Source organism: Ostrea edulis, chromosome 3 (genome assembly GCF_947568905.1).
Source record: "Ostrea edulis chromosome 3, xbOstEdul1.1, whole genome shotgun sequence".
NCBI lineage: Eukaryota > Metazoa > Mollusca > Bivalvia > Ostreida > Ostreidae > Ostrea > Ostrea edulis.
Genome location: NC_079166.1, coordinates 6,569,249 through 6,596,917, shown reverse-complemented (window position 1 = coordinate 6,596,917; position 27,669 = coordinate 6,569,249). Strand labels below are relative to the sequence as shown.

Sequence of the window (27,669 nt, the reverse complement as noted above, 5' to 3'; positions counted from 1 at the left end):
ATTTTGCTCTTTTATGGGCGTTTGTAATTTTTTTTTGGTAATGAATAAAACATATAATTGTAGGTTTTAACTATAACACATAGTTATATTATAACTATATCCGGGGGATAAATAAAGGTGTTATCATCGCCTTTGCTATGTTCAACGGTTTTAAATTGTGGCGTGGATCTACTGTAACGGGACTTTCAGTATTCCCGTGTATCTCCGTGTTCAAAAAGAATAACGAGAGTTTCAGTGTTTAAGAATAAATAATATATTCTTATTAAAATCACAGGTATTTACAAATTAATTAGCAAGATATGAAACAGCATCATAATAAGTACAAGGGAGTGTGATATTTACCATTTAAAAGCTGTATAATTTTGAATTTAGCCCCAATCTAATTCAAATCAGACTTCTTAGATCCGCGCAGTACACTTTGCGTAAGTAACGATTGTGAGCGTATCCTAGGATCTGATCTTAATTAGATTGAATTTAGCCCTGGCAGTCCCCGAAATACGTCTAAACCGTACTGAAGTAAGTTGTTAACTCACTCTAGAATATCCGACCAGCCAGATCTTACAGTGGCGGATTTAAGGGGGACGCAGCCGCCCTCCCCTAAAATTGTCAATTTCAAGGTAAATCGGTATCTTGTTTAGATAAATATACTAAACGATAAAAGAAGCAATAATTTCTTCCACTTCCGGAAAAATAGATGACAAAATCTTTTTATTTCTTAAATTTCTTAAATTACTTTATCGGGAGAACTTAGTTTTTTTTTCCCTTGAGTCATTTCATTAATTTCACCTTATTGAAAATGATTTTTAAAAAAAAGTATAAATGACTATATATTAAATAGGAGACACATTTCAAGCCCTATACAATCTGTAAAATCCAGGAGCTTCCGGAGGCTTCGCCACATAGGTCCTCACCAAGGCTGTGCCCTGGACCCATCAGGGGCCTCAAGGCGGTCCCCAGACCCCCTGTCTCATAAACTAGCTCTCCCCGTAACCGCAATTCCTGGATTCGCCCCTGTGTTACAATCCCGGCACGCGCATAAGAAACCCGGTCGGGTTTAAGGTTGATCGATCCTCATGTGATGTCATAGGTTTTTGCAAAAATCTTAAGGAATAATCTGCATGATAGAAATATATCTGTCTGAGGAATTTTATTCACTGGATATAATAAAAAAAATCTGGTAAACCATCAACACTGAAAAAGTTTATATTTTCCACAGATAAACAATTATTTATGATTTAAAAAATGTTGTCAAGGGCAATAAATCCTATGCTGGAATTTCCTCTACTGGATGCCTATTATCATTGGTTTCCCTAATATCCACAATTAATCTATACATATTTGTGAATTAGCAGTTTTTTTTTAAAACTGTTTCATATTTAAATTTTGTCACTTCAACAAGTTTTCATCTATTTTTATTATTCTGTTTGACGAAAATGTTTGACTTTCTGATGTTGATGTATGCTTCTGTTTTTGTATGTCTGACATCTTTAAAAGGTGGCAACATATCCATTTTCTTTGGTTATTAATCAAATTAAACTATATTGAGTGGAAATTAAAACAGTGTTTCCACTTTTATCCAGTAATATTGATAAGTCACATGAGGATGGAGCTACCTTAAACAAAGGGAAGTAACTTTGATAGAATACCCTCACACTACAAATATTCTGACAATCTAATAAATATGTGGAGTGGGAAGATATGATATTCGCTAATATTTTGTAATGATAATTTTTAGCTGAGCACTACATAATTTACAGTGGCGGATCTAGTGGGTGGGTTTTCTTTTAACATTATCACCCAATTTTTTTTTTTAGCAATTGCTATTTTGCGGTCTTTGATTCACCTCCTTTTTTGAGAGAATTTTCTGGATTCGCCAATGATTTTGTTTTCAAGAAATACAACTCTTTCCATGTTCGTTTCATGCCACGAAGAATTTACCAGAGTTGTCTTTCTTTATGAAGCAGAAGACACTTGCCGTGAAAACGGAAATGGATGCCGTGAAAAACAGTTCTGAGTTCATTTTAGGGATATTTGCAGGTACTTACTAACTTAGTAAAAATAACTGTCGGGTACAGTGCTATTAGGTATTACTGAATATATCGTCTTGTTTTAAAATTATCTATATATGCGAGTTGCATATGTAACAGGAAGGGAGAAAATGCAACGGACCAGACTGGGATTCGAACCTGGGCCCCCTGAATATCTAGTCAGGTGCTCTACCAACTGAGCTAACTGGCCACCGGCGATCGAACCCGGCTGACCGCTACATTCCCCCCTCCTTAAATGTCTTCACACCTGAAGACATTAACCCAGGATCTTTTTTCCCCATGCAGGCATTTTAACCTGTCAGTTCCAAGGGCACCAAATGTAACAGGAAGGGAGAAAATGCAACGGACCAGACCGGGATTCGAATCCGGGCCCCCTGAATCTCTAGGCAAGTGCTCTACCAACTGAGCTGAGCTAACAGGCCACCGGCGATCGAACCAGGCTGACCGCTACACATAAAACAAATGTATGGGATTGTCTATAGTTTCTGTGGTATAGAAAGACCGAATATGAATAACCCCTTCGTTTCCACAGAAACTAGGGATTGTCTAGTTTCTGTGGCAGAAACTAGGGATTGTCAACCTTTACTTCACCTGACGTAACTTTGAGTGCATTTACACCAGTGGCGGATCCAAGCAATATTGAAAGGGGTGGGACTTATGTGTACTTTTTTCCACCCAAAAAGGGGATAAAGACCTCGAAATGAGAAAAGTTACTTTCTTAAAAAAAATACTCAACCAACTCTGTGTGTGTGAGTGTGTGTTGGGGGGGGGGGGGGGGGGGGGTAACCCACTGCATGTTTAGGCCACGGCTGTCTGTTAGGGAGAATGATGGAATATTAAAAGGGGTTCGAAGATTTAAATAGAATTCATAATATTGAAAAGCTTTTGTCAAATATGTCATTTGATGTTAAGGTTCAAGATGTTGTTTGGTGTTTTGGCCTGTGTGTTCTAGGAGTAATTAAGGACTATTAAAGGATTATAGGAAATTTGGCCTGTGTGTTCTAGGAGTAAGGACTATTAAAGGATTATAGGAAATTTAAATTTATGCACACCAATGTGACCATCACCCATCAGTGTGGGGGAATATAGGAGTCTAAAGGTTTATGTAGGAATGTATTACAAAAGAATACTTTCAAGATACATTCAAAATCCACACATGACATATATAAGTTGTAATGCCTTATCACATGTATATATGACATATAATTCTTTAAGTTGTAATGCCATATCCTCATGTCGACTAGTGTAGATTCCAGTTTGTAGACACAATGATCTCAGATGGGAGCTCCAAAAATATGGACATACGACATACAAAACCTCGTGTGACCAGTAACGCCCATCAAGTCTCTGTCGTAAATCTTCTGAAGAATCGCAATGGTTATTGGTATATATTGGAAAATCAATATACATTTAACCTGAATGAAGTGTACATTCAAGTTTGTTCATACCATAACTCCTGAGGTCAGGGTGAGGTCACAGAGGAAAACTGTTTTCTTCTATTAGATAAATTTTCTATTTAGGAACCACAAATTTAAATTCATTTTACAAATAGATATATGCAAGCATATCATTTTGTACATTAAATTTGTGCACAACACGACTCTTGGGTTCAAGATGGGGTCATAACAGTCTGTAACTCAGATGATCATCTTCATATGTAGATTACAGTTATTTCATATGTTATCAAGATGACCCCTGGGGGAAGGATGGGGTAAAAAAGAGTTTTGATTATTACGTATGATCAATCTAGACATTTTTAATGAAAATCATTTTAAGGACAAAATGAATGCAATTCTTCAAAATTATGTGTTCTAGCATCTTTATGGTTTGTAGAGTCATAGTTTGTTAATACATCACCACCCTTGTAGAGTCATAGTTTGTTTACATCACCACCCTTGTAGAGTCATAGTTTGTTTACATCACCACCCTTGAGCCCAGGGTAGGGAGGATGCACTGTTTTCACCTGTAGAATTTGGGGCACAGCATCAAAAGTTTATTATGTGTACTCAAGTCTTGTAGATTCACAATGAAGTTTGTTTACAATACATCATGACCCCAGGGTAGGGGGGATGCACTATTTATGCCTGCGGGATTTTGTTGTGGGGCACAGTCCATTAAAAATGCATCATTTTGTGTAAAAATCAAAAATAGATTACTATCAAAGAATGATTGAAAAACTAATGATTTGTATCTGAACAATTAGAATGATGCTCGGGATGTCTACTTTTTTGTCTGAACAATTAGAATGATGCTCGGGGTGTCCACTTTTTTAGATGAATAATTAAAATGATGCTCGGGATGTCTACATTTTTTATCTCGGGCTCGTCTACAATATGACTTGCTTGTTTTTGTTTTTGAACTGAGATGTTGATGTGTTTTATTCCAATCGTATTGTCTATATTTTATCTAGGATATATGTTGTCCACTAAGCTAATGGTAGGGATCGTAGCAGCTACCCTGCACACAGACATTGAATGGAGCTGTCTGGTCCATTATCAGAAGAGTGGGCAGCACTGTGTGTCCGATCAGAGAAGTTTCTCGAGAAGCATTACGAGCTCCAGGGCAACATTATTTTAAATTATGTATACTTCCTGGTCACTTGGCCTGCTATCATCTTATTTTTTTTTTTAGAATCATCTGAGAACTTTTACTGCCCCTTTGGCTCAATGGATATGAAAACGGTTGGCTCAAATTTCATGACTGAATAAAATAAAACACTTTCATTAAAAAAGTTCTCAGATTTCAAACATTCATTATTGAAACTTACTAACAAATAGTATATATACAGTGGAACCCCGTTATTACGTTTTCCATTTTGTCACGATAAAATAACGTAATACCGGGGGCAACGTAATAAACGTTCCCAGTTAAATCCATTAAAAATATCATTTGGAAAGTGTATATCGTCCGTTGGTACTCCGTGAAAGGGGTGTGTGAATATATCTTTACTGTTTCTTTGTTTAAAAGACTATGATACTTTGTTTTATTTACATCTTATCTTTAATGTCCGTAATTCTGCATGTTCTTATCCCTTTTCTTTATTTCGGTGTAGGATACATAAGGATGTTTTGATAAATGTTGCTTTTTCTGCATTCGTTTGGACTGCCATTTTGTTCAACTTTAAAACAATGCGTTCATGTAAATTTCTCTCAATAACTCGTTCCGGTTCATATTCAACATTCGTACTAAAAAATAACAAAACATCCTTTTTATTAAGTTCTCTAATTACACAATACACAACACAATAAAAAAAAATCCCACCCAAAAAACAACAAAACTATAGACACAAAACACACACGATACCCAACACTTGCACACTTCTCACCAACGATAAACATGCATGGAGAACAATTTAAGCGCAATCCACATAAAAAAAAATATATAATGATGCACGAAGATTTCATTTATAACGCTAAATGATGGCACTAAAATCACGTGCGCATCAAGGGATTTTAAAATATTCACTGAGGTAAATGCCGTGCACAAATCGGCCGATAGATTGGTGTATGTATAGACGAGATTTACGAACACCCAAGCTGCATGTCCCAACAACGAACAATTTTTTTAATTGAACACCTTTAGTCACCTATGTCCAAGCAGTTATCCAAGCGGTTGTAACATTGCTACGATAAATTTTGTCTTTCTTGTTTGGTGCCAAAGCTGTCCGTGAATAGAATTTTAATAGCGAAGGTAATCACACTATGTTGAACACGCAGGTGGTTGAGAAATTATTTCTTTGATTATCAAAATATGAAAAATGAAGTAAATTTCATAGAGTACAATTTCTAAATAAACATTATTTAATTGTTTATCACTGGCTTCTATACGGGGTATTCACCTGTATTGATGTCGCTAGATCTATCGAAGCGTGATCAGTCAAGCGTCTCTAATCCCCAAACAGACCAGGAAATTTACGTGGTGACTGCCTCAGGCAGTCAAGGTGTGAATGGCTTATTATTTTGAGAATCACTATTGAATAATTAGGGGTTTATTACGTTTTTGTCGGAATATTTACAACGTAATACCGAGTCCCGGCATTTTAGGACAACGTAATAACGAGGTCTATTTTATATAGGTTTGTTAAGAAATGGTTTTGTGCTTTGAAATTCCAACGTAATATGCGGACTAACGTAATAAAGGGGGAATGTAATAACGGGTTCCACTGTATTATACCTAATAACCATGTTAACTACTAGCAAATAATTAAGAAAACAAAACAAATATTTCTAATATCTTGAAGAAATAAATCAAATCTTCTTGTTACACACTTTAAATGTTTAAAGGCAACTATTTAAAAATGAGTCTGAGGTTTTATTTGTCATAAAAACTAACACTCATGATAGTCAACATCATCTTTGTTTTGTCATTTTCTTCATGTAAGTGACCATGCATTCAGCAAAGTTCATTCTTTGTCAACATTTTAATTATTTTCATGCTTTGAGGTGACACTTCCATAGAAGGAGTACACAATTTGTGTTGCTGGCTGCAAGAACGACTCACCCACCCACCCCGAGTACATAATGTATACAGCCTCACGGGTTATTGTACATTGCATCGCTTTAAACAGGAATTACATGTAGGGACTTGGCTTCTGAGGGATGTGACATTTACCAGCTGGCAACATATGTGACTCAATCATCTCAGCCTCATTTACATTCTCAATTTTGGCAATAACTTATCATTGAAATTTTGTAGGGACTTGTATGAATGGGCAGAAGACATTTTCTTAACTCACCACTCCATCATTGCCTGGTGTTGGAGACTGAACACTTTATTGAAAATTGATGGGATGTAGCAATCAATGGGTGTCATCATTTGCCCTGAGAAGACTAAGAGAAGTATTCATATTTAATGTAAAAAGTTTAGATCATGTAAAGAGCATGCAGGCAGATTTTACAGTGATCTCCCTTAGACTATGTAAATTATAATACAGCACTTGTTAATGGTGTTATTTTACATATTAAATGTTGTTTGAATTTTGTAAATTTGGTTCATAGTGAAAGATATGAGTTATAGCTACATGCATTGTACCATATTATAGTACAGGAATGTCTGTTTGTCCGTCTGTAGATGGGATGTATTATAGTACAGGAATGTCTGTATGTCCGTCTGTAGATGAGACATATTATAGTACAGGAATGTCTGTATGTCCGTGTATAGTTGGGACGTATTATGATACGGCAATGTCTGTATGTCCGTCTGTAGATGGGACGTATTATGATACGACAATGTATGTATGTCCGTCTGTAGATGAGACATATTATAGTACAGGAATGTCTGTATGTCCGTGTATAGTTGGGACGTATTATGATACGGCAATGTCTGTATGTCCGCCTGTAGATGGGACATATTATAGTACAGGAATGTCTGTCTGTAGATGGGACGTATTATAGTACAAGAATGCCTGTATCTATGTAGATGGGACGTATTATCGTACAGCAATGTATGTATGTTCGTCTGTAGATGGGACGTATTATGGTACAGTAATGTCTGTATGTCTGTCTGTAGATGAGACGTATTATGGTACAGCAATGTCTGTATGTCTGTCTGTAGATGAGACGTATTATGGTACAGCAATGTCTGTATGTCCGTCTGTAGATGGGACGTATTATGGTACAGCAATGTCTGTATGTACGTCTGTAGATGGGACATAGTATGGTACAGCAATGTCTGTATGTCCGTCTGTAGATGGGACATATTATGGTACAGCAATGTCTGTATACCTGTCTGTTTTGATAATGTGTATAGGAGGGTCAACCATCTGAATGCTTTTTTGTGATGTTTGAATAGCCCTCTAATTTCTGAAATTTTAGGGTCTGTAGGGGGCTGACATAAGTTCCCATTCCCAATACCAAATATTCCATTATTTTTCCCAATTGGAAAGGTCCAGGCCCTCGAAATGAAGACCTTAAAAAACCTGAATTCAAATTGTAAAATCCATGACCCCTCTGTCAGGGTCACGCTCGAAGGCACGGTCAATATAGGAAAATTGTTATTGACTTTCTAGTCTTAGTGTTACATATAACCAATGTTCAGGTGACCAATAAGGCCAGTGAGTCTTCTGTTTAAAAGAGAACAAGCTGGTTTCCTTTCACAAAATTCAAGAGGATTTTTAATTTGTTCAAACTTTCATTTACCTGTCTGATTTCTGGCCTTTCCAGCACTCATTGTCACTTTGGTTTTTCAGCTCCCTGGTCCTCATGAGATGGTGATACCCTGCAGTAGGCCTACAGCAGTTCTTACCGGTATCTCTTTAAAGAAGACAGAGGTTTTCTTAGCATCTCTGATCCATTTCTGGAGACAAACTTTTGAATGGAGTTGGTAAAATTTCTATCTTTTTAACTCACCTGAGCTGTAAGCTCAAGTGGGCTTTTCTGATCACCAGTTGTCTGTTGTTCATCTGTCTGTCCGTCTGTCTGTAAACTTATTTTTTAACTTATCTACAATCACAGAGCCCAATTTCAACCAAACTTAGTACTGCTAAAGGATTAAAAATTGTTTAAATGAAGGGACTCCCACCTTCAAAGGTTGGATAATCAACAAATGAAAAAAGATAGGATGGGGTCATTTAAGTATCGTCTCCAGAACTACAGAGGTAGAAATGAAGAAACCTCTATAAGTCTTGTGAAACCTCCTCAAATATATTATTAACTTTTTATACCCCCCGCAACAAGTTGTGGGGGGGTATACTGGAATCGGGTTGTCCGTCTGTCTGTCCATCCGTCCGTCAGTCTGTAGACGCAATGGTTTCCGGGCTCTAAAGCATTATCCTTTCCCCCTACCGTCACCATATCATATATATGGACTACCCATGGGATGAAGATGTTCCCTATCGATTTTGGGATCAAAAGGTCAAAGGTCAAGCGCACTGGACATGGAAGTAGCAATATGGTTTCCGGGCTCTAAAGCGTTATCCTTTCCACCTACAGTCACCATATCATACATATGGACTACCCATGGGATGAAGATGTTCCCTATTGATTTTGGGGTCAAAAGGTCAAAGGTCAAGCGCACTGGACATCGAAGTAGCAATATGGTTTCCGGGCTCCAAAGCGTTATCCTTTCCACCTACAGTCACCATATCATACATATGGACTACCCTTGGGATGAAGATGTTCCCTATTGATTTTGGGGTCTAAAGGTCAAGCGCACTGGACATTGAAGTAGCAATATGGTTTCCAGGCTCTAAAGCGTTATCCTTTCCACCTACAGTCACCATATCATACATATGGACTACCCATGGGATGAACATGTTCCCTATTGATTTTGGGGTCAAAAGGTCAAAGGTCATGCGCACTGGACATCGAAGTAGCAATATGGTTTCCATTTAAATTCTTTAATGGCTTTTTTCATCGCATGGAGATGCTTTGTTCCTAAATACCTTTTGGATCATAATATTGAAGTTTTACCTATTACCAACACCCTTTGGGAGATTGGGGTAAGCGGGGGGTATTCTTAGTGAGCATTGCTCACAGTACCGCTTGTTAATTCTGGCTCCAGGGGATAGGATAAGACCATCGGTGCCTGGGAAGGTTAAACACAACAGGCCAATGACCCCAATTATGGTATAACGGTGGGGACATTCTGAAATTTATTGGGTTGAAATAATGTACATTAGGTCCATTTTTAGCTCACCAGAGACGAAGGCTTAAGTGAGCTTTTCTGACCGAAATGTGCACATTGTCCGCTGTTGTCGGGGTCATCATAAACTTTTCACATTAATTTTCATCTTCTTCTCCAGCACCAGTAGGCCAATTTCAACAAAACTTGGCACAAAGCATTCTTGGGTGAAGGGATTCAACTTTGTACAAATGAAGGACCATGCCCCTTTCCAAGGGGAGTTAATAGAGAAATAGTGAAAATACATTGACCATCTATAAAACTCTTCTTCTCCAGAACCACTCGATCGATTTCAGCCAATCATGGCATAAAGCATTCTTGGGTAAAGGGAATTCAGGTTTGTTTCAAATGAAGGGCCCTGTTCCCTTCAAAGGGGAGAAAATCACAAAAAATAGAGTGGGGTCGTTTAAAAATCTGTTTTTAAGAACCACTGGGCCGGAAGAGCTGGTATTTACATGAAAGCTTCCTGACATAATACATTTTTAAGTTTGTTAAAACCATGACTCCGGTTGAGGCCACATTAGGGGATCAAACTTTTACATGCGAATATATAGGTAAAATCTTTGAAAATCCTCTTCTCAAGAACCACTGCGGCAGGAAAGTACAAATTTACATGAAAGCTTCCTGACATAGTGCAGATTCAAGTTTGTTAACATTATGGCGCCCGAGGGTAGGATAGAGCCATAATAGGGATCAAAGTTTTACATACAAATGCACATTGTTACCACGTTATATCGCCAGCTATTGCCGTCCACATATAACACGATATGTAAAAATAATTGTTTTGCTTTACTTCTTTAAAATTTGCTATAAAATGCATATTCTGCCCTTGTGCATTTGTAAAAACATGTAAGTATATCTACAATAGTTTCATTTGTGTCATGGTAGATTCTACGCTGACTGAATTGGTTGAGCAGGTTGACAAACACACATGTAATGGCTGCAACTTTTTTCTGGGACACAGAAATATGATGTCACACAAATAAATACACACAAAAGTCACATGATACACAAACTTTACAGCAGTTAATAGCAAATCCCATGGAATAGAGATTTAGTTAGTGTGCAAATGAACATTGATGGAAGTGTGCAGCCGATAGTAGTTTTGTTTCTCAGTTGTTCATGCGTAGGCAAAACTATTGGACAATTTTAAAGACAATTTTAATTGAGTATATTATTATTGCAGTTACCAATACTTACCTGTTTTCATGACACATACTAGATTTAGTTCTGCTCTGATTCAGCGGAGCAGACCAACTATGAATAATTAGGGCTTCTGATCCTTGGTCATTGGCATTGTTATCGGAGATTTAGAAAGGCAATTTGATCTTTTGTACCTGAAAACAGGTGGCGATAGGTGAGGTTGGCATTATATAGAATTTTTAGTGTTTATGGAAATCCATTGTACACATTTCATTGGCGGTATGTGGGGATGACAATATAATAAATGGCGATATACCGAGGTAACTAAGTATGGGGAAAATCTTTAAAAATCGTCTTTTGAAAAATCACTGGACCAAAAAGGTTTACATTTACCTGAAAGCTTCATAACATAGTGCAAATTCAAGTTTGTTAAAATTATTGCCCCCCCCCCCCCATGGGAAGGATGGGGGCACAATAATGGATCAAAGTTTTATAAACAAATATATAGGGAAACTCTTTAAAAATCTTCTTCTAAAGAACCATTGGCCTTTAACATTTACACGAAAGCTTCCTGATATAGGAAAAATCTTTAAATATGGGCCAAGGTGACTCAGGTGAGCAGTGTGGCCAATGGACCTGTTGTTAATGTTTTGTTGTTGACACCAGGTACACTAATTCAACAACACATGTTTTCTATTGATTTTTCATCAATCCTTTATTCTTAAATTCTGAGTTGAATCTGCCCTTAAGTAAAAATTGTTAATATGATGCCACAAGATTTATGGGGAAAATAGGGTTAAGTAAGATTGATATTACAATGAACGTTTAAGACCCTTTATTCATACATGTTCATGGTTTAGGTATTAAACATATTTACAAATACCGAACTTTACGTTTGGAGGTGAGGGGGTGGTGAATTATTTTCTGAACTTTACGGTAGGAGGTGAGGGGTGGTGAACTATTTTCTGAACTTTACGTTGGGAGGTGAGAGGGTGGTGAACTAGTTTCTAAATTGAATGTTGAGACGTGAGGGGTTGGAGAACTGTTTTCTGAACTTTATGTAGTGAGGTGACAGGGATGAGAACTATTCTATGAACATTATATTGAGACATAAGGGGATGGAGAACTATTTTCTGAACTTTACGTTGAGATATGAGGGGATAGAGAACTATTTTCTGAACTTTACGTTGGGAGGTAAGGTTGTGAGAAACTTTTCATTGATGTTGCATAGGACTTGATGTACATGTATACATAGGTTAGATGCTGTGTTATGAATGTTATTAAATTGAGGTTTTTTCTCAGTTTGGTACATTCAGAATGAATACATGGATTTTTTGTAGACATTTGTGTTCTAATAGCATAATGTAATGGTGTGAAGAAGTCATTTTGGTTACCTAATCCTTAACGTTAAAATAAATTTTACAGGGTAGCAGTTACTTGAGATGTCTGGCTGATTGACGAGGATAATTGTCCTGCGACTCTGACATTCTGAAGGACTTGGATAGCTCTGTTGCTGTAGAAAATGTTAGGTTTGTTTATGAAATTATTCAAAATGTTCCATTTTTATGCCTCATTCATGCCATGACTGGGGTATGTTGTGTTAATTCTTTTTAGCTCACATGATCTGAAAGCTAAAGTGAGCTATTCTGATCATTTATTGTCCAGCATCAGTCTATTCGTCTCTTCATAAACTTTTAACATTTTTGACTTCTTCTCAAGCACGTACCGCAGGACTAATATCAGCCAAACTTGCTTCAAAGCATGCTTGGGTAAAGAGAATTCAAGTTTGTGCAAAATGGAGGGACATGAATGCTCTCTCCAGAGGGAGATAATTAAAAAAAAATAGGGTGGAGTCATTTAAAAATCTTTCTAAGAACCGCTAGGTCAGAAAAGTTGAAATTTATATGAATGCTTCCTGACATAGTGTAGATTCAAGTTTGTTCAAGTCATGGTACCAATGGGTAAGATGGGGTCACAATGGGGGATCAACGTTTTACATGGTGATGCATGGGATAAAGCATTAAAAATTCTCAGGAACAACAGGGTCATAATAGTAATCATACTGATATGTAAGCATTCATTCCCAGGTAGTGCAGATTCAAGTTTGTTCAAATTAAGGTTCCTAGGGGTAAGGTGAAGCCACTATAGGGAATCAGAGTTTTACATAGGAATGTATTGGGAATATCTTTAATAATCTCACAGTAGGGCCATGAATACATTGATATTCAATCATCCCCAGGTAATGTAGTTTAAAGTTTCTCCCATCTTGGCTCCCGGCGGTAGGATGGGGTCACGATAAGGGATCAAAGTTTTAAAGGGAGATATAAGGGATACATATTTAAAAATCTTCTTAAGAAAAACAGGGTCCTGATCACTATATGTTAATGTGCAGGCATTTCCAGGTAGTGCAAATTCAAATTTGTTCTAATTTTTGCCCCTGGGGATAGGGTGAGATCACACTAGGGAATCAAAGTGTTATACAGGGATTATAGGAAAGGCGTAGATAACGAAGTGACCAATCTCATAACTCCTATAAGCAATACAAAATAGATAGTTGGGCAAATACGAACCCTTGGACACACCAGGGGTGGGATCATGTACCTAGGTGGAGTAAGCATTCCCTGTCGACCGGTCACACCCACCGTGAGCCTTATATCCTGATCAGGTAAACGGAGTTATCTGTAGTAAAAATCAGTGTGCCAAGAACGGCCTAACAATCGGTATGAAACACGTCAGACAACATAGGAAATATCTTTAAAACTCTTACAGCAGGGCCATGGATACTCATGCTAATATCAAAGCATCCCAAGGTATTAAAATTGAAGTATTTTCAAATCATGGTCATCGGGGGGGGGGGGGATATGACTTTGTACAAAAACAAATCATCCGGAATTTATAATAGGTTTCTTCATGCTGACTAAGAGATTTTGCATCACGTGATTTAGAATGACAGCAAATTTGTTGTGTAGAAACCTGTTTAATAGAAGTTGTTTTTATGAAAAACAAGTAACTCCCCAGCTCCCCGAATTGGAGGTGCATCAAATGAAGCCTCCTCTTAATGTACTGCATGGTATGGAGGAGAAAGCATGGGCAGGAACAAAGACATAATGAACTCCGATAAGCCACATAGGAGGAGAAATGTACATAAACTATTTTACACTCTCCACCCCTCAGATCCACTATAACTTTGTACAAAAACAATACTTCTCCCCCGGGAAGAGGGGAGACATAAATACCCCTTAGGGGATCCACACTTACTTTTCAAGTATGGGATTATTTTCTGCTTTCTAGAATTAAGAAATTATAATGCATTCCTCTAAACGAAAGCCTTTCCATATCCCTATTGACTGAACAATGTTTTTAAACTAACGTGTGACGAGTTCAGATAAGAAAAGTGCTTACAAATGTACTTTTAAAGACCTGCACGTGTTTCTCCTAGCTCTTGGTTTATCAAATGGTCATACTGATCCACACGTAAATTTTGTTTACCCATTTATGCTTTCCCTCTCTGGACGACATGCTACACTGTTTACTGTCAGTGGTCATGTGTCTGAACGTGTGGTTCATTTATATCAATTTGATAAATGACTGGTTAGTGTCGTACTATGTGTCCCACAAGCGGGGGCATTTGTCCTATATGTGCTGTAGGACAGCTTAATTCCCCATGAATATTTGTAGACATAGCTGTTTGCTACAGAAAATACAATGGACTAGATTGGAATTCAAACCCACTGTCCCAGAATCTCTAGTCAAGTGGTATTAGAAACTCTAGTCAAGTGCTCTCAGAATCTCTAATCAGGTGCTCTTAAAATCTCTAGTCAAGTGCTCTCAGAATCTCTAGTCAGGTGTTCTCAAAATCTCTGGTCAGGTGTTCTCAGAATCTCTGTTCAGGTGCTCTCAGAATCTCTAATCAGGTGCTCTCAAAATCTCTGGTCAGGTGCTCTCAGAATCTCTAGTCAGGTGCTCTCAAAATCTCTAGTCAGGTGCTCTCAGAATCTCTGGTCAGGTGCTCTCAGAATCTCTAGTCAGGTGCCCTACCAACTGAGTAACATGGAACCAGCTTCATGCCAAGTTAAAATGTCATGCTTAAAGGTAATTCAGCAGTCATAAATACAAGAGCCTCATAGGCAACAATGCTCACCTGAATCAAGATGAACCCTCTTATTCTCCTGTTGGGATTTTTCAATCTTTATTCCAATAAAAAAAAAAAACCATATTGTGATCCCAACATAGGCCAAAATGAGCACTGCATAACCTTGATACAAGGTCAAAGGTCATGGTATGAGAAGAAAGGTTTTGCCATTAAGAATCTATATACAAAGTATGAAAGACCTACTTAAATATTTAAGGAAATATTGCCTAGGATAAGTTTTTCTACAAGTAGGTCAAGATCAAGGTTAAAGTTACAAGGTCAACAACTTTGGTAGGAAAGGATTGATTGAATATTGTTTAATGTCCCTCTTGAGAATATTTCACTCGTATGGAGACGTCACCACTGCCGGTGAAGGGCTGCAAAATTTAGGCCTATGCTTGGCGCTTTTGGCCTTTGAGCAGGGAGGGGTCTTTGTTGTGCCACACCTGCTGTGACAGGGGACCTCGGCTTTTGCGGTCTCATCCGAAGGACCGCCCTATTTAGTCGCCTTTTACGACAAGCAAGGGGTACTGAGGACCTATTCTAACCCGGATCCCCATGGGATCGGTAGGAAAGGAAAGGCCTTGTCATTTATTGTGACAAGGTAGGAAAGGAATGGCCTTGTCTCAATATAATCTTATCAAATGGTCTTGTCATAAGGTATTTTATATACAAAACATGATAACACCAGCTTAAATAGTTCCAAAGATATGATCTTGATGAGGTTTTCTTAAAAGTTGGTCATTCTCCGAGGTCCCAATTTTAAAAACTTTGATACGTAAAAAGGTTTTGTCACAAGACGCACATATGAAAATTGATTGACCCATCACTCACAAATCAAAAGTGATGAGCAGCAAGGTTCAAGTTTCAGCTAAAGTTTTGAAATATAAGTCAAACTTTAAGGTCAAGACTGCTAAGTCAAAGAAAATGGTGTAAGATGTAAGGTTCTGTCATAAGGAATCTATATACAAAAAAGTCAAACTCTAATTACAGTTCATTAAGGTCACAGGGTTAAAAACTATCAGGAAGGTCTTGTTGCATAGAATACCGATATATGAAATATGAGAGCCATATGACCCACAATTCAAAAGTTAGTACACATTTAGCAATAATAAAGTAGGGGGCAGACATACAGGACAGGACAATATGCCCCCCCCCCCTCCCCGGATATAGTCACAAGGGTATAAACACTTAAATCTGCACACCTGCTACACTTGAACATGATTTGTTTAAGTGAATTACCTGCACTATCTGAACGTGTTTGCATATAAACATGACCCTGCTGTTGTTGGGGAAGAATTTCAAAAATGTTTCCTAATATATCCCCATATAAAACTTGTGTCCATTATTGTGCCCTCCCCACCTTCTCCGAGGACAACATCTTGAACAAACTTGAATCTGCACTACCTGGGCATGCTTGCATATTGATGTGATTAATTATGACCTTCTAATCTTGTGAAGAAGATTTTTCCTCTCTATCTCCATGTAAAACTTTGATCCCCTGATGACATCCTACCCCACCCCAGGCAGGCCATGGCTTTAACAAACTTGTATCTATAATATGTATCAGGAAACGTTTACATCAATCTTAATTTTTCTGGCCCAGTGGTTCTTGAGAAGATTTTAAATGACCCCACCCTATTTTTGCCTTTTCTTGATTATTTCCCCTTTGATCCTTCATTTGAACAAACTTGAATTCCTAGAGAAGATCATAATGCGAAAAGTTAATAACAACAGACAAATTGTAATGGGAAAAGTTTCCTTTGTATTGTGGATATCAGCGTGGATATCTCAGAGGTTAGAGCACCTGACTATTACATATGTAATACAAGGGTCTCGGGTTTGATTCCTCGTGCAGTCAAACCATTGCTATCAATCTGGATAGTTCAGTAGTTAGAGCAACTGCCTAGTAATACAGGGGTCTCGGGTTTGATTCCCGGTCCAGTCAAACCATTGATATCAATCTGGATATCTCAGTAGTTAAAGCACCTGACTATTACATATGTAATACAGGGGTCTCGGGTTTGATTCCTGACCAGTCAAACCATTGATATCAATCTGGATAGTTCAGTGGTTAGAGCACCTGACTAGTAATACAGGTTTCTCAGGTCCAATCCCTGGTCCTATCATATCGTGTGAATGAAGGGCCTTGGATTCGATTCCCGGTTCAGTCATATCTTCTTTCCTTCCCATTACATTTACATATCACAGACTATCCTTGACAATTCAGTCTGATATGATTACACTTTGTTTATTTTGTAGGACGGTGGAGATTTAGATAAGTGGTGTGATGTTATTGATGGTAAACAGAAGACTGTGACCTTGAATCTGAAGATCTGTGATGAAGACTGGACGTTTGGGGTCACTCTCTGTTACAGTACTACAAATCTAAGTAAGTACTCAGTAATAATGTAAGACTGAACTCTGTATCATGTTTATCTAATATATATATTGGAAAATCAAACACATATTGAATTAATTCACAAACAAAATAATGTTCTGTTAAACTCACAAACACAAGTACATGTTACACATCACAAACAGGGGACTGTAATGTACACAGGGCTGTAATGTACACAGGGCTGTAATGTACATAGGGATGTAATTAACACAGGACTGTAATTAACAAGCAGATGTAATTAACACGGTGCTGTAAGTCACTCTGTGGTTAGACATGTAATTAACACTGTGTAGAGATGTGTAATGAACACTGTGATTATAGATATTGGATTTTCTTCACTTTAGCAGTGTGACACTCAGCCACAAAGAGGTTGTCTCTGATGTCCACACATAAACCCTGAGGAGACTCTAAATCACAGTGAATGTAACGGAGGAACTGTCCGTCCTGATCTAGGATGTGGATACGGTGATTCCAACAGTCTGCTGTCAGGATGTGACTCTGGCTGTCTGTAGTGATGCCGACTGGATTAAATGATTGCTTGGTATTAGAGGGATGACCAGTGTATCTAAATCGGAGTTTTCCTGACTGATTGACCACCACTACTGCACTAGCTCCATAGTCAGCCACACAGATATCCAGGTTCTTGTTCTCACTGAGGTATTTAATGTAATAAACAGATGAGTAGAGAGGACGACCCTGATCATCAAACTGAATGCTTTGTTTCTCTGTGGAGCCGGAGTAACGCACGACTTTGGATTGTTCTCCATCATCACTGTCCATGGTAACCAGGAGGTCGTTACCCGCGGTACAGCAGACATAGAGAGGTATCCACCCCTGTAGTGTGATCACGGTCTGTATCTGTTTATTCCTAATTAAGTTTATAGTGTTATCTCTCTCGTCAGTATAAACAAGATCTCCGTCCCGTGTCACTGCTATGTCCCGCGGTTCGTCCCCTGACTTGGTTTGTATTGATGTCAGTAGTTTACTCTGGAGGTTGAGCAGCTTCATGGTTTCGTTATCCCCGCGTGTCCAGACTTGATCTTCACTCAGACAGCTAACACTGTATAGATTGTAATACCCAGTGTCTATGGTGGCGGTGACGCGCGGCTCATCAAGCAGTGGTTTGACTGGAGGAGACGATACAGCTTCTGCTGACTTGATTGTGTCGCCATGTTCTGTGTTAATGGATAATGGCGACAGAGAACCGAACATTTCATTGAGCTGATCTTTGTTTATTTTCTGAGGAGAGAAACTCGGTACTGTGACTCTGACTTTAGGCGGTAATGTTCTAAATTCGGAATTCCTAGATTTGTAAGTAGAGGTTAAGGAGACGTCGTTTGATTTTAGGATTGAGTTCAAGTCGGACATGATCTGTTTGAGTTCAATCATTTTCTGTGTGATTTCTTCTGTATTTTTATTTAGCGCGTCCAGATGTTTAATTTTCATCTCCGCAATGGCGGATTTCCGTCGGTTGACAATGGCGGTAATCTCCCGGTGTAAGATTTCTCCTTGTTGGTCAGCGACTGTGGTCAGTTTCCCGTAATTCGTTTCTAACTCGGCTTTTTCAGTTTGGACATCGGTTACCATTTCTTCATACCGGGGATAAATTCTCGTCTCTAGTTCTTCTAGATCTTTTTGTAAACTTTCTGTTTTAGCACTGAGTTTTTCCAGAATATCTAACATATCGTGACCTTTGTGTTTACCTGAGGAGACGCAGGTAATACAGACAGGAATGTGGCAATCCTCGCAGTGAAGTTCGCAGTGTTTATCGGCGTGTTTCGGACATTTTGGGTAGTTAGGGGTAGCCTTTCTCTGTAAAAAGGGCACGACATTGTGTCTTTTAGACGAGTCTGAGAGATGCTTTACTGCACAGTTAACACAGAGATTTATATTACAAAGTTCACAGTGACTCTGTAGGGGGACAGTTTCACAGAGGTCACACAGTAGGACTTCCTGAGCACTGCGCCGGGGATGCATTTCTGACGCCGGGATCACACGAGAACTTCACTGTCAATAAAAAAAGAATCTTAATTAGAGACTTTGACATGTAAAAACAATTGAGAAGCTAGAATTACAGTATGATATGAAACGCTGTGGTCATTGAATTTGATATTTCAAATGAAATGATATCGAAATTTTATGAATTCAGTAACGAAATGAGCAGATCGATTCCGTTGATCACAGGTTAATATCTAAGTGATCAGATTAATCTCATTAATCACAGAAATATCGATACTATTAACACTACAATGTCCGAATGCGTATATATAATTCTGTCTCACCTTAAAATCCAACATGGCCTCCCTGTTCTTTCGACCTTCCGTCAAGTCCTGAGAATTAAATACCTGTGCGGCGTATCAGTCTGTATACACTATCTACGTGTTATCGCTTGTGTAAATAGTTTTAAAACTTGTTTTGACCTGAATCGCGTTGGGTAGATGTGTCAACATTTCCGTCAGAAGATAGAATTTCCTTTCATCAAGAAATAAAATGCAATCAAATAAATGTATACAATGAATAATTGATTATACTTATTGAAATTCCGCCCCGTGCACACAGATAATATTGCGTTTAAGGTACAAAACAAAAATTTACAAGGTCTACTTGACGACACTGGGGAGGGGAGGGGGTTGTAATTCAGTGGGGCCTTGTTTTGACTCGTTGAGGGATCTTTATTTTGACAACGCCCACCATGACACATGACCTGTTTTCATCGCCATACCTGAAGGTATCGGGTGGTTTCGTCCCGATTACTTATTCGTACCTAGTGGATTCGCACCAAGTGGTTTCGTCCCAATTTACCTGCATAGAATCTAGTTATAGGTACAACAGCGTGGAGGTGCGCGGTAGAATTGGTGTAGTTACCGATGTCTGACATCGGTGAAGTGTAAAAAATATTCCTGTTTACTTTATCTTTTGCAAAAATCTAAACTGTGGTCTGTAATTTCATTCAATTTTACCGGCAATATAAGTCTCTTGAAAGTATGTTTGTTATGAAATGTATATCAATGATCTTTTTTTATGATTGCTAATTTTTCAAAAAATTTCATTTTTCATTTTGTGATTCATATAAATATATCTAAGATTAATAAAATCACATGATAGACACACTAATTTTATCTACATAATGCTAATTCTGTTTCATATAATAATTTTTACTTACTGATTTTCCACAATGAATGCAACTTGCCATGGCAAAAATTCTTGGTATAATGATAAAAATTTACATAGTTTGAACGTCGGTAAATTAATATACTGTATAGTATTCATTAATTTCAATTAAATTGCTCATCGTTAAAAGAAGGTATGCTCTGATCAATCGTCCCGACCACTGTTGTCATATATAAATATCCAAAAATTGTTGGTATAATGATAAAAATGAGCATACCTTGGGCGTCGGTAAATTAATATATAGCATTAATTAATTTCTATTCAATTGCTCATCGTTATTTAAGGGGAGTATGCATTGATCAATCGTTCCGACCATTGTTGCTACATACTCAATGGGGGCGAAACCACTCAGAACGAATTCACTTGGGGTGTACAGGTAAAGGTGGGAATCCACTAGGTGCGAATAGGTAATGGGGATGAAACCACCCACATTTCTATCTGAAGAGCTGTGGCTTATAGTTCTATATTACAGGACGCTTTGTAAAGGGCCATTAACTACATTTGTGAAATATTTTACCTATGCACGGTAAATCGCAATATATTAACTTTTTTATGTATATTTTACTTTAAAGCATCAGGGACATGAATAAAAGTTCAGTGTTTGACAGCTTCTTATGTTAATGTTAAATTTATCCCCATCAAACTATTATTAATAGTACATTATATATATGTAGTAAAAAAAAAATTGCCCCCTCCCCCGCCCCACTCACTGTGAAAAACAATGATATGTGCCTATTTAATGAAATTCAACGTTTCTCCGCCTTTAAGCACACAAAGAACAAAGTACTGTTTTAACTAAAATCTGCCCTGTCAAGAAAATTCACCAAAATACTAAATCTGGTATTTGAGAATGTTCAATTCATGAATATGGCCATTGTTATTCTTTATCTACCATAGTAGCTGTAATATATTCAACGGAAAACTCTATATCAAACTGACGACGTCACCAACTTTGACGTTAATTTTGACGTAATATACGAGAGTTCTCCCCGAGGAATGTTCTGAGTAGGAAAATAAAAACAGTATCACACATAGAAGTATTAATTTTTAATCAATGCGACATTATAGGTTTTTTGTACTGATTTGACTGGGTATTAAATGGAAATTGAAACGACATCAGATATGCCGCAGAGGATAAAAAACTGCAGGTATTTGCGGAAAGCTTTTTGGGTGCAGAAATATAGCGGTCCGAACACCAAATTAAAGAAACATTTCTATACCAGTAACAGCGATTTCTTATTTCTGTCTCCAAAGAACCTGATTCACAAACCCCATATTATGACCCTTAAAATATATAAAAATGAAAGTAAATGTTGAACAGGAATTTTGGTGTTATAAATGTGTATCAGAATCCGGGGTTTAAAAAAAACATGTTAGATTTTAGAAATAGGAGCACAACTAAAGCTGTATACATACTAGAACCGGATATGGTACCGTATTTTTGTCATTTTTCACCAAAAACTGGGTATTTTGTAAAGATTTTGGCATACTGGTTTCATCTCCCCCAAAATATTTAACGTATTTTTATAATATACACCTTTTCAATTGAACATACATGCACAAATATTTTAGGGCGAGCTAGGAGCACTATTTTTATTTTTCAAAAAACGATATTCCGGATTGCTGAAAAATATCACGGTTATAATACGCTGGTTGTGGTAAACTTGAATTTTACAGATAATATGGCTGATTTAAGTATCTTATGGAGAAAGAAACTAGGTTTTTTTATTTCATGTCATGTATAGGTCATTTTAGTTCAGTGTTTATTTTTAAAGCAAGGGAAATCCCCTCACCTAATAATAGTTTTCGGTTGCAGATTGTTTTGCCCTTTTACTAGGTTATAGATGTTCATTTTCAATACCTATTTGTTTTCATCTTTTAAAGTCGTTCACAAAGCATCTTCATTGCATCGTTGCTTAAAAACTGTGTACAATTTTGGCAGTTTTACATTATTATCATAAACATTATCATTGAACAAAACGAGTTACCGAAACTGTTAGGCCTAGTGACTGAAATGTTCATGCCGTCTTCTGTCACTTTGGGATATATCAGAAAATATTCAGGCTTCACGCAAGTATTTTTGTATGGTACTGATATCATATCGAATAATTTTTGCTTTATTTATTTTACAAAATTGTTACTACGCAGCTTTAGACTGTCAACATTCGAAATAACTGTTTTATTTAACCTAACTTCACGTACATTGGTAGCGAGTCCTTCTTTGACCTACAGTACATCCAATTTTCGGGCTGAATATTAGCATGACCTGGTCAGGCAAAATGGAATTCAAAATAACAGATTTAAACTACAATATGACTTACCATAACATGCAGCATTGTCGCCAGTTAAATTCGACACAGTAAATTATGTAAGCAATTCATAGATAGCAATACACAACACATGTTATCGATGAGACATGACGTCATCTGTTGTAAGACATTCATGACGCATTTTATGATTCGATAGGCGGATCAAGTAACCCCCATATGAAAATACTCGATATACCGGTTGTTGTTTTTTACATTTCACATATGATATCGTCGTATATGTCAAGAGTTTTTTTATTTTTTATTTTTATGTAACTTTACTTGTAAACAAAGACTGTGCGTTTTGTTTTTTGTTTTGTTTTTGTTTTTTTAGGGGGAGGGGGTAAGACAATACAGTATTTATTGTGCATGTTTAATTTCGTTGATTATCTATTTCATAGGCCTAGTTCGAAGGCCTATCAACGCATCAGTGTTCCATTGTCCAATGTAAAATTAGAAAAGGAAAAGTAGTGTCGTCTTAGTTGTCAGGGAGGTATGTCCCCATACCAAGTTACATTTATACAATATAAACAAATATTTTTTTCGGCTGCTCAACAAGTCAAATTGCGTGATACAAGTAAAATTAAATTATGACATACGGGCTGAATGCTATATTATATATGTTTTGCCAATTAATAAACTGGACATGTGTTTTGCCAATAAATATATCTTAATTTAATAATCCAGCCTACAATAGCAACAGGAAATTGTGCTTAAATAGACCAATCTTCAAAACCTTAAATTGTGTACATGTGTGTGGTGGCGGTGGTGGTCTTCATCCACTCAAACTGTCCCAACCCCCCTCCCGAATTCAATTTCTTTAAGTGTGCAGTGTCGACCCATCCAAGTTTGCTGCTTTGAAATATCGATGTCAAATGCAACTAGTTTACACACAAAAAAATATAGACAAAATGATTTGACGATTTGCATTTTAGTTGCCTCTATTCATACACGCCATACAACAGTACTGAATCTATAACTGAGAGAGAGAGAGAGAGAGAGAGAGAGAGAGAGAGAGAGAGAGAGAGAGCATCAGTAATTGTATACAGGTACGGGAAGTTTAATCAAATCTTGAAATGAACAATATTCTTCTTATTAATTAACCATTCCACTTCATTCTGATATATTTAATTTCCCTTTTTTCCGTGTTAAATTATTCGGCTGGCACAAGTTAGGACTGCCCCCTCTCTTTTTAAAACCGATGTTACGTGCCTAGCTATCTAACGCCCTCTCAGTCAAAAATAAAATAAATATATAATCTATATTACAACAACTTCATTGGATTTACTAGTTTTTTCCCCCACCGTAATACATGTTTATGCAAGCGGACAATCTAGGCATTTTTAAAATAATTTTTTCTATCTTCGATAACAAAATGTATTCAGTCCACGAAGAACATAATGGACCCAAAACTCAATGCTTTTATTTGTCATTTTATGGTCCACATTTCTTTGAGCTGGTATAACTCATGCTATTTATCAAATTGAAATCATTGCCAATTTATATCATGTGATATTCGTTTGTTCATTTTTAAAGTCAAATGATCCTGAAAGTCTCTTATTTGGTGAACTCGTGCTACTCGTGCTGTGAAACAATGTGCCGACTAACACGTACAGGTGTTTGTGTACGGGTGTCGAGAATTTAGGTGTGAACGTCTACGGGGAAGTCTGCATACGGATATGTATCAATATCTTGATATATCTATATACAAGAAATAATCCCGATTTACAAACATGTTGAGGTTTCTACTTAGAGATAATTAAAATCCATTTAGCGATACTGTCCACTCAAACATATAAACGTGAAAAACTAATACATAACGAACGTCATAAGATGAATTGTTTCGAATAGCAAACTCCAACATGTAAACAATTTAAGGAAGTTATCAGATCAGTATGATAATTCTTTAAAGATAGACAGTGAAGGTGCATTTTTTAAAATTAAACTACTATTTTAAATTTACAATAATATATATCATTAAATGGTATGAATATATACAAGTCACCGTTTTATACGTTTTAATTTTCACCCACAAATATTTCGCTTAGTATTTATTATCTTTTTTTTATCACACGAATGTGCACGTGTGCACAAAGGAGACACAGGTGCCAGATATCCACTTAGATCCTCCGTGGACTTAAAAGGTCTACCTCGCTCGGAAATTATAAGACTTCAGAGGTGCCGACAATTTTAAAGGTCCATCGTGTTTTATTTGAAAAAATTTAGTTTACGAGGTGGATGTTCAAAAAATCCATTTTCTAATTAGTTACTCAAGTTTAACCAAAATTATACAGTTGTCTCTCTTTTTTTTATCGTCAATTAATATCAATTTTAATGGAAATTGATACGAATAGATATCAATGCAACTTGAAAATATAAACTCGTCTTTGAGATAGACGGTAAACCAATACTATTTGTTGTGGTCCTTTAAACAGCGTGTAAAAATTGTAAAGTGTTATGTAGTGGGGAGGGGGGATATATCACAAATTTAAACATCGTGATAGAAAATATACAAGTGTCCTAGTATTTTATTAGTTGTGATTTACAACTAAAATAAACCCAAAGAATGTATATTAACCTATGCGTCCATTTTTTGTGTATTACACTGTGATTCTCATAACGTCAACATCATGACGTTATATAGCTTTTCTGTTGAAAAACAGCACAAAGTTTAAACGACTGTAAAATGAAAACTAGAAAAGATATAGTTGTAAAATGAATTGTTCTATAACCTATAAATCCTAGAGCATCAACTGTGAAAGTCTCATTTATTTTGGCAAAAGGGCCAATTTTAGTACTTTGTGGCTCTGGTTCTTTCTTTATTATGGCGGATTTAAAAAAAAAAAGATGTTTATTTTTATTAGAGTCTTGCGTCGGAGAAAAAAATGACGACATGAAAGGTACGTTCAGATCACTGAATTTTATACGAAGTTTGGGTTATCACAAATGTAATATTTTACGAATCGGAACACAATGAAATTCATCGGTATTTGTTTTTAATTGGCATATGCAATATTCCATGAACTTTGATGATAAAACATCATAAATGTAGACTCTCAATATTATATGCGTGGTATTTGGAGCAAAATGTCATTTTATAGGTATACTCAGGAAAAAAAATGCAGTGTTTTTGAGAAACTAAAAACACAACTTTAAAGGGGAGATAACTATGAAACGGTCGCGGAGATGAATGGTAGAGCGTTCGCTCCGTAACCAGGAGGTAGTAAGTTCAAACCCCGCTAATGCTATGGTCGCGTGGAACCTGAGACCTAGACATACATGTGCTCTTCGACAAAAGTGATAATCACAGGTCTTTCAGATTGGCACCTGATGCCACCTCGAGTGTGTCCAGGGGTCTGTGCCCCACTCTTCATTTTGATCCCTAATCGATATCTTCAACTTTTCGTGACCTTTAAAAAGGAGATCCTGTGTTACGACATGCGTTGACAGTTAACAAAATTCAATGTTATAGCCTTGAGTGCTTAGCCTAGGTTTTACTTCACATACAGCTGGTGATGTCTCAATTTGAGTGAAAGGTTCTCAAAGGAACGTAAAATAAACAAACAAAACATGAAAAACATTTAAATTCTCTCTCTCTCTCTCTCTCTCTCTCTCTCTCTCTCATAAATATACCATGTCTCAAATAGACCGTCTCTCATACACATATTCACAGGAAAACAAAATTTTGACGGAATGCTTGATACTGTGAGGCTCGATATTATATTTACGTATGTATCCATATGTTGTGTATAACACCCCCCACCCCCACCCCCCTTTCATTTTATAGTAGTAGAGAAAGATAAATGAAATGTAATTGTAAGTGATACATTGGATACATGTAATCAACCCACTCCAATGATAACAAAATCCCTATTTTTGTGTCTGTCAATGTTTTCGAGCAGTCAACCCCCCCCCCTTTTTTTTTAGGTCACCTGAGTAAACTCACCTGTTTACAGATAAAGAACATGTAAATTACCCGTATTTTACGTCCAGGAGAAGCTTGCGTAATGTGCCGATTTTGTATATCAATGTACATGTAGTTAACATATTTTGTTTTCTATTGTAGAATGAGTTGAGTGGAATTATGAACCTCCAGATGTCTATGTACATGTGTATATTATAATTAAACTTCTGTTGCACTCGCGCATGCGAGATCACTCTACATTACGTGTTCGAGTTTTATATCCTGAATATTTACGTTGTTTTGAAATAGTGAAATACAGCAGAAATTAAAAAGAAAACTTTCTTCCAGTGATTTATTGAATAAAAATAACAATATAATGCTTGTTATTATATTTTGGAGGTTTATATATAATAGTCAGCGAAACCAACGATCCTCCGAAACCAACACGTACAATATCACGCCCATCGCTCGGAAAATATGATGATCGGGATAATGCTTTGTAAATTAAAAAAAAAAAAAGTTTACAATCCTAAACCGGACATATTTTGTATCCTTTAAGTGGAAATGTCTGTTGTGTGTAGAATCATTATAGGATTGAATATATAAATTATTTTGTTCATGGAGAAATAAATATAAAAACCGAATCGTACATTCGTTTCTCCATGAAGAAAACAATTTATATGTTAAATGCTTGTAATTCAATTGCAAATTAAAAACTGTCAGTTTTCCGTGAAATGTATTAAAAACAGAGTCGAAATAGAAAAAGCTGCAGATTCGCGGAGTAATTTACACGCATGTCGGCCGCCAGCAGAAATCAACAGCAATTGCAGTTTTCTCTGCTTTACTGCAAGGTACACAGTTTAGGACGTGTATGTTAAAAAACCAGAATTGTGGATAAGCCTCGAATTTGGGGCTGAAGGAACGCTTTCCGTCTGATATTTGAA

The 27,669-nt window shown here is 36.9% G+C and overlaps 1 protein-coding gene and 1 long non-coding RNA gene across 6 annotated transcripts; one reads left to right on the top strand and one right to left on the bottom strand.

Moving 5' to 3' along the window:
* The first annotated feature begins 121 nt into the window (after positions 1 to 121).
* Positions 122 to 26,983, top strand: LOC125653943 (uncharacterized). Of its 5 annotated transcripts, XR_008801658.1 has the most exons (8): positions 122 to 2,037; positions 2,334 to 2,512; positions 4,459 to 6,886; positions 8,236 to 8,369; positions 12,237 to 12,340; positions 17,206 to 17,335; positions 17,689 to 18,194; positions 26,888 to 26,983. It is a non-coding gene; the product is annotated as an uncharacterized LOC125653943 (long non-coding RNA). The 5 variants fall into 5 exon arrangements; XR_008801657.1 differs by having other exon boundaries at positions 123 to 2,512; XR_008801660.1 differs by lacking the exons at positions 122 to 2,037; positions 2,334 to 2,512 and having other exon boundaries at positions 3,252 to 4,630; positions 6,744 to 6,886.
* LOC125673084 (E3 ubiquitin-protein ligase Midline-1-like) lies at positions 17,366 to 19,954 on the bottom strand. The gene is made up of 2 exons (XM_056159835.1): positions 19,627 to 19,954; positions 17,366 to 19,351 (listed from the first exon to the last, which is right to left on the bottom strand). The coding sequence occupies exon 2, from the start codon at positions 19,319 to 19,321 to the stop codon at positions 17,660 to 17,662; it is 1,662 nt and encodes a 553-aa protein (XP_056015810.1). The 5' UTR covers positions 19,322 to 19,351; positions 19,627 to 19,954; the 3' UTR covers positions 17,366 to 17,659.
* Positions 26,984 to 27,669: the final 686 nt, after the last annotated feature.

What these genes read in the sequence shown, in the direction of transcription:
- LOC125673084 (XM_056159835.1), bottom strand. Translation starts at nt 19,321, where the DNA reads ATGCATCCCCGGCGCAGTGCTCAGGAAGTCCTACTGTGTGACCTCTGT.